The sequence below is a fragment of the Channa argus genome, chromosome 7 (genome assembly GCF_033026475.1).
Source record: "Channa argus isolate prfri chromosome 7, Channa argus male v1.0, whole genome shotgun sequence".
Lineage (NCBI taxonomy): Eukaryota > Metazoa > Chordata > Actinopteri > Anabantiformes > Channidae > Channa > Channa argus.
The window spans coordinates 3,167,127-3,174,944 of record NC_090203.1 but is presented as its reverse complement, the minus strand read 5'-3'; the positions used below and the strand labels follow the sequence as shown (position 1 = coordinate 3,174,944).

At 38.6% G+C, this 7,818-nt stretch overlaps 1 protein-coding gene across 1 annotated transcript; it reads right to left on the bottom strand.

Moving 5' to 3' along the window:
• Positions 1–2,084: 2,084 nt before the first annotated feature.
• LOC137130862 (C-type lectin domain family 10 member A-like) lies at positions 2,085–6,440 on the bottom strand. Its single transcript, XM_067511497.1, has 7 exons — positions 6,304–6,440; positions 6,042–6,113; positions 5,833–5,922; positions 3,055–3,273; positions 2,796–2,959; positions 2,555–2,667; positions 2,085–2,478 (listed from the first exon to the last, which is right to left on the bottom strand). Exons 1-7 carry the CDS (start codon positions 6,359–6,361, stop codon positions 2,355–2,357), a joined length of 840 nt encoding a protein of 279 aa, XP_067367598.1. The 5' UTR covers positions 6,362–6,440; the 3' UTR covers positions 2,085–2,354.
• Positions 6,441–7,818: the final 1,378 nt, after the last annotated feature.

Genomic DNA, 7,818 nt, shown 5'->3' with positions numbered 1-7,818 from the left:
TTCCTGTGTGAATCCCCTAAGATTTTAATATTTCACAGTAAAAGGGCTTGAAGTTGTCCTTTTTATGGAGTAAGTTACATATTAATACACCCTGACGTTACAGTGAGCTTAATGAGACCTGTGATAACCTGTAAATGAAAAACATAAAGCTCTAAAACAAAAAGCAACTGATGGAATTACATCGTTTTTTTTAAATTGCTAAAGAAAAGCAGCTGTAATTGTGTCTTGTGTGTGATATTTATAGTGGAAAGTGGAGATTGGCTCAGGATTTGCAAGCAGTAAATAAAAAAAAAGAATCCATCCAAGAGCTATGGAAATATCAAATCCACAACCAAATAAGTTCTTGGTTGCTGTATTGCATCATGTATTTTTATTATTCTGTATGCAGACTTGTTTGTTTTCTCCTTTAAAATTTTTACCTGGATGAGATTTGTTTCATTAATTGAGTTTTTAGGAAGTTAAGTGTAATCAAACCCTAAAAGACGTCCTGATGTTGAAGCTTCTTTACTAATTACACTTGAGGTGTCTAAGACCTGATATTGTCACTTTTGCCGTGACAGTAATTTATCAACAACCTGTTAAATAAGTGCAGCGACTGTCAGTCGCAGAGTTAATGACACATCATGCAGTAGTTGAGCTGTATAAGCTGTTTGTCTTTGACTGGGACAGAATTCAACAATGACACAGAGCAGTGTCTCTTGATCATCAGCAGAGCAGGGTGTCTCTTCATGTCAGCAGATGAGGGAGGACAGAGGGGAGGACATAGGAAAAGATCAATGACCTGCAGCTTTGACAACAGTGACGTCCAAAGACTTTAGGGCTTGAAATTGTCCTTTGTCATTGTCCCACATCCTACTTTTAACTGTCCCAGACTTAACCATCGTCCCAAATGTACTAATGGATTCTTAAATGTTACAAATAGTCCCATATCTTGTTTCAGTAGCTCACATAATCAGTAACCCAGCATCAAATTGTGCTAGTTGTTCCCTGTTCTTGTCAGAATCAAAACCTCCACTGTATCTTCAGTTTCTCTTCCAATAGTCTGCTTCCTTTAGTCTCCACTGTTTGCTTAATAAATGCATCTGTGCAAAAGCTTTTAATTGACGTACAGTGATGGAAATGTAGAGAGCTCTTTGAAATACACAGTAAGCAGTTTAGTAAAGAATGTTTTGTTCACTTTGTGCTCAGCATTAGATCCTGATCACTAGTCTGTGTCTCAGTTTTAGGTTTCACTAGTTAAATGCTCACATTGAGCTTTGTCTGCCTTAAGAGAAATAACCTGGTGTCCAACTGTCACCTGTCTCTGTACAAATGGTAAAACTAGCTACAGTGGAACCTGCCATTAGCTGGCAACTGGTTTCTATTATTTTGTCCACCCCATTGAATCCATCAGTGAGGACTGGCTACATAACAAAACCTCTTTCTGGGCTACAGTTCAACAGCAGCACGCTGCAACTGAACATGATCATTTACTGCAGGACTGTTGCATTAGACTGACTTAGTGGGAGTGTGGGGGCTGCTGTCTCAGTGTCCCCCAGAACCTGTGGGACATTAGGATGAATGTCCGTTAACGTGTTCATAGCAGTTAGTGATGAACCATCAAGTACATTAATGTGTTACAGTAAATATGTTTATTGTAATCATTGGAATGATGAAGTCTGTCTATATATTACAGCTCTATTAACATTTGAAGCCCAATCTGACTGACACACAATATTTCATATTACAAATTCGACTTCCTGTTTTTCTCTGAAGCTCTGTTGGTGCTGCTGTGACTGACTGAGGACCAAATGAAGCAAACTCACTGATGACAGATGTCCTCTGGTCTCATTTAGATGAAACACTTTTTATTCAGTGTCCTGTTTGATTAAAGTCTAATGACCCTTTCAAAGAGCAGTTTGCAAGAAACAATCCAACAGAAATGTGTAGAAGCATTTTTATTCTCTATAACAAACTAAAACAGAAATGTTTTAGATAAAAAAACACAGAACTGTTACCTCCTGTACAAAATGTCCTTTATGTCACATTACAAATCCTTCTAATAAACAGCCATAGTAACATATTGTTGGAGGAGAAACTGTTGGTCAATGAGCATTAACAATGTAAATAAGAGGTAAAATCATACAGTACATGAAGAAAATGATCAGTCTGCTGATTTGCACATAGTAAGAACTGTTACTCATGAAGTGGAAGAAAAGCAAGTTTCAGATTAATAACAATTTATTTACTGCTTCATTTAATGTGTGTTTATGGGTTTTTAACCAAAACACAGATTTAATAAGTTTGAAAATTAAAAGCCAGTTATTTTACATGTAAATAGTTTTATCCAGAAATCGTCTCAAGTTTGAAAATATTTAAACAAACAAAGCTTTTTTTCTACAGATCCATGCGTTTTTGTCAGTACAGTTCACTGATTTCCATCCTTGACTCTGAAGAGAAGTTGCACATCTACCGTTGACAGGAGGTTCAATCCATGAACTGAGGGAAAAAGATGATGATTAGATGAAGGTTGATAGATTTTATGATTTCAGGTGTTTAAGAATGAGTCTCTTACTCATTAGTCAGATTAGTTCCATCGACCCACTTCCATCTCCCATCTTCAACTTTCAGACCAATCCAGTATCCAGTGATTTCTGATGAACTCCAACTGTTATCAGTGGTGAATTTCTGAGACCAATGCAGAGACACATCAGAGAGATTTAAACACAATAAGCCCACAGTGATCTACACACTCAGTGTGTTGAGGAAATGCATTTTCTTTTCATATAGGCTGTAATAACAATCCTCATTTTTACCTTCTGTGCTTCATTAACTATAACAGCCAAATCTGAATTCTTTCCTCTGCAGTCTTCTCGAGCTTCTTCCCAGGTTTTCTGATAAGAACGTTCAGCGTTATTAGGTGCATAGCATATGGACGTGCTGTTTAACCAGCCGCTCTGACAAGCTTTACACGTCCTTCCTGAAACAAGAGACCAACAAACATCACTGCATGTTGATAATATTGTTGGTGGTTCTGGTTAATGTTTAAACCAAATTAATGGGATCTGATCATACCGTTATTATCTTTAGGACAGTATTGATCAATGCTCCACTGAGCTCTCGTGACATTGTCGTCCTTCCACTTTGTCTCCATGTCTTTTATTTGCTGTTTCAGGTTTTCATACTGGACTTGCAGGTTGCTGTAGTTTCTGTTCAGTTTTTCATTTTCCAAGCTGAGTTGTTTGTCTATTAACTGCTTCAGCTCACTTACATCACACATCTGCTTCAATGCAACTGTAAAATGAAAAATTAGTTTTAGTGTTAGTAATATTTCAGTTTGTTTTGTCCATTTTCTGAAGCCATTTGCTGAGTTTTAGCATTTTCCAGTCTTTTGAAGTTACAGGCCCTTTTGTGTTTCCTCCATTTATGGGATCAACAAATCTCATGTTAAAAAAGAATTAGTGTATTTCATATTTTCCAACTTCTGCATGTCTGTGGTAATTTGCCCCAAGTCATTGCATCCTACTGGAAATGAAGCTACATCTATGAAATTGCCTAAAAGAGCTTTACACTGTGGTTTTAATTCTTCTTTTCCTTTGGGCTGTTCCCTTTCATGTGTCTTCACAGCGAATCATGTGCCTCCATCTAACTCTGTCCTCTGCATCCTCTTCTCTCACACCAACTAACTTCATGTCCTCTCTCACTACATCCATAAATCTCCTCTTTGCTCTTCCTCTAGACCTCCTGCCTGGCAGCTCCAACCTCAGCATCCTTCTACCGATATATTCACAGTTTCTCCTCTGAACATGTCCAAACCACCTCGATCGGGCCTCTGACTTTATCTCCAACACATCTAACAACACCTGACACTTTTCTCCACCTGTTCCAACCTGCTTGCACTCGCCTCTTCACCTCTTTTCCACACTCTCAGTTGCTCTGAACCGTTGACCCCAAGTACTTAAAGTCCTGCACCTTCTTCCCTCTGCTCCCTGTAACCTCACCGTTCCACCTGGGTCCCTCTCATTCACACATATGTATTCTGTGTTGCTGCAGCTCAGCTTCATTCCTCTGTTTTCCACAGCAGACCTCCACCTCTCTAGATTTTCCTCCACCTGCTCCCTGCTCTCACTTCAAATCACAATGTCATCTGCAAACATCATAGTCCATGGAGATTCCTGTCTAACCTCATCTGTCAGTCTGTCCATCACCAGAGCAAACAAGAAGGGGCTCAGAGCCGATCCTTGATGCAGACCCACCTCCACCTTGAACTCCTCTGTCACACCTACAGCACCTCACCACTGTCTTACAGCTCTCATACATGTCCTGCACCACTCTAACATACTTCTCTGCTGCTCCAGACGTCCTCATACAAAACCACAGCTCCTCTCTCTGCACCCTGTCATACACTTTCTCTAAATCTACGAAGACACAATGCAACTCCCTCTGACCTTCTCTGTACTTCTCCATCAGCCTCCTCAAAGCAAATACTGCATCTGTTGTTCTCTTTCTAGGCATGAAACCATATTGCTGCTCAGAGATGTTCACCTCTGCCTTTAGCCGAGCTTCCAATACTCTTTCCCACAACTTCATTCTTTGGCTCATCATAGCACTGTGGTTTTAATTAAGTTACATTTAAGTGAGAAAAATAAATGTTTTCATTTTGTTCAATTTGTGATTCTAAATAAACAAGGTATGAAATAAGCAAATGTCATGATTGTAACAAATCCCAAATATTTTTAAAGCTGCATTTTTCAAGCTCTTTAAAATGCAGAACATGAAATCAATAGTTTTACATATTTTAATTAAACGTCACATAAACAAGAAGCCTGTTTTATTCATAGGATGCTGTCCAGTACTTGTCTCTGTCTCTTTCTGTGGACAGTGCTGCTTCATGTCTCTTTTTAAATACACATGCACTGATCAGCAACACATCACTTGGTGCTTTCAATATAAACTGTGTTTTTTAATAATATATCATAAACTAATAAATGCAGATATTACATTATTGCTTAACCACCTGTCAAGTTGTACATATTTTGCTATAATTACCATAATCAGTATTATTTAAACACATTGTTTTCTTAATAGTATTTTTCCTGCTGTACTTTAGATAATATGCAGATTATTTCCCTAATCTGCTAATGTCATGATTGTAAACACAGTCATCAACTTATTGTTTTCTAAGTTCTGCTACTGAAATGTACCATAGTTCATCAACATTCTGGATAAAACGTTCACTCACTGTAAGTAACTTCCTACACCAGGAGTCATGTTCCACAGCCCCTCACCTGTATCCACGCTGCACGTTTTAATGGAGCTGGATGCACTTTCAGACTTTTAAAACTGAGGTACTTTTATACTGCACAGTATATTAACGGGAGGGGGGGTTTCAACCAGTGTTAAATGTTTTTTAGTCATGTCCCAATGCTGATACCAGCATCAGATATCAAGTCACATCCTGGCTTTATGTACTTGTACTTTGACTTTTAAAACCTCTGTAATACTGAGCCTGATACCACACTAACCTCTGCAGCTATAGATAGAAAAATGTCTGTGTTAAAATAATCTGTTAGTTATTTTATTTTCATATTTCTCTGTGGACTCTACAGTCCATGTTGTCCATGTCCCACTATTTAGGAGCTCACCCCAAATCTGTGCTTTGTTGTTTTTTTTACATATTTACAAATTTACAAATTTTCAAATTTATGTTTTGCAATGTAAATTTGATGACGTAACTGTTTGAAGATGGACTTCAGAAAATGTGAACTTATCCTTTAAGTTAGGACTAAATACAACATATTAAGTAGAAACAAAGCTTTGATTTTACTTGATATTGATCCAAAAGCTACTCACAGTAGATACGAAGGGACATGATTATTACCAGTGTCACCCAACACACAGTTAGAGGTGGAACTAACTGTGACTTGGAGGGAAACTTCACATCTGAAAGAAAATGAAGAATTTAGTTGAAGCACCTCATTAAAATGATTTTTAACACAAGAAACTTCAGCATTATGACATTTTGTTTTTATGAATGTTATCGTATTTTGTTCATAATGCACCTGGAGTAGCTTCCTTTTTATCCACTGTGTTTACTGCAGCATTAACATATTCAGCTTCTTCCTCAATGTTCTCTGTAAGATACACAGAACAAACTGAATTGTATCTTTAAGTCGCTGGAGAAACTTCTACAAAGATGAACTGTGTAATTTCAGCACAGCAAAAGCAAATATTTTACATCATTAAGTGAAACAGTTGTTTAAAAAATCCTAAAAACTGTTTTAACACAAAAATCTTAATCTTGTGACATTTTAAGTATCTTACCATCATATAAAGAAACATTTGGATTTTTGAGAGTTATCCTCTTTAGTTCTTTGTTCATCCTGAACAGATCGTTGAGTTAAGCAGCAATATGACTGAAAGGCAAAAATAAGTGAACAGTATCAGTAGAAACAGAGAAGTGTGTGTGTTGGAGTTCTGCTTTAAAGTTATGACAGAGTTGTGTAATAAGTCTTTATTGCCCACAATGTATCAGAACCATCTTGTTACACTGATGCAGTTCATGTTTCATCAAGTAATAGTTCTTTTTTCTTAAAATGAAAAAGACTGTGGTCACCCAGACAGACTGGATACATTCACAGCAAGAGGGGATTTTGTACTAATACCACACTTTGGATGAAATGACAAACAGCTCATATCAGCTGTCACCAACTTGTACTAATTTCATGACTTCAAACATAATCAAACTTTTCCCTCAGAACCAACAGATTATTACCTGGAACCTGAAGTAACACACACACACACACACACACACACACACACACACACACACACACACACACAGACACACACACACACACACACACACACACACATTTATCCACACAGTGGGACTGAGCACAGTGAGATTGGATGACAGATGAAGATGAGGATGAGGCACTGAAACTGGACGCTGGCTTTGACTCCTACCTGTCAGTGCCGCCACATGCGCCAACAACCGGTCCCACAACAACAACCACCACCTGACTCCACCACATCTCCGTCATCATCCTCATCTTCCTCCCTTTCCACATTCTCATCATCTGCTTCACATGCGACCACCTCAGGAGGAGAAAGAAGGAAAAAAACATGGTTGAAGTGGCCCAGACAGTTTGTGATACAGGATGAAGATGTCTTCATATGACAGAGGTCGTGGAGGAAAAGGACATTGTGGATGATGGAGAGACAGAGGACGAGGAGGTGGATGTGGCTGAGGTTCAGTAGCTGCAGATGGATGTCACACGTGAGCAAAGGGGACATTGTGCAAAGGACTGTCCCTCTGGGATTAAGGAGGACGGACCCAGAGATTGTCCTGAAAAGTCATCGCCAGTGGCAAACTGACGGGACGAGGACGAGCTGGTGTCCCGGGGACAGTTGCTGACGACTGACCAAAAGGAGGGAAGTGATGCACACTGACACACACTGCAATGAAGACATACTCACTCAGACCTGCACTGACAGTTTGCAGGACAAATGCAATGAAAACTGCTTGATGAAGCTCAAACATGCTGGAATAAATGTGGATTTGATTGAGCAATGTGTTTAATATCAGAGCTAAATTTAAACCACCTGAGGTTTAAATGCTGAGGGAGAGAGTCAGTTTCCTGACTACACTCTGAAAGTAAATGATCCAGAGGTGATGGTTAAAAGTATTAAAAGTAACTGAAGTTGTAAAATGAGCAGAGTACATGTTGGTGTTTCTGGTAAACCACAAAAAGAGTATTTGACTCAGTCATTGCCTTGTGCTAATTCTCAATTCATTCATTTTGTGAGAATTATGACCCATAAATTTGATAAAAT

Coding starts and splice junctions, on each gene's coding strand:
- LOC137130862 (XM_067511497.1), bottom strand. CDS start 6,361: ATGAACAAAGAACTAAAGAGGATAACTCTCAAAAATCCAAATGTTTCT. Junction 5,923..6,041: donor TAAAAAGGAAGCTACTCCAG/GTGCATTATGAA, acceptor ATTTTCTTTCAG/ATGTGAAGTTTCCCTCCAAG. Junction 2,668..2,795: donor TAGTTAATGAAGCACAGAAG/GTAAAAATGAGG, acceptor CATTGGTCTCAG/AAATTCACCACTGATAACAG.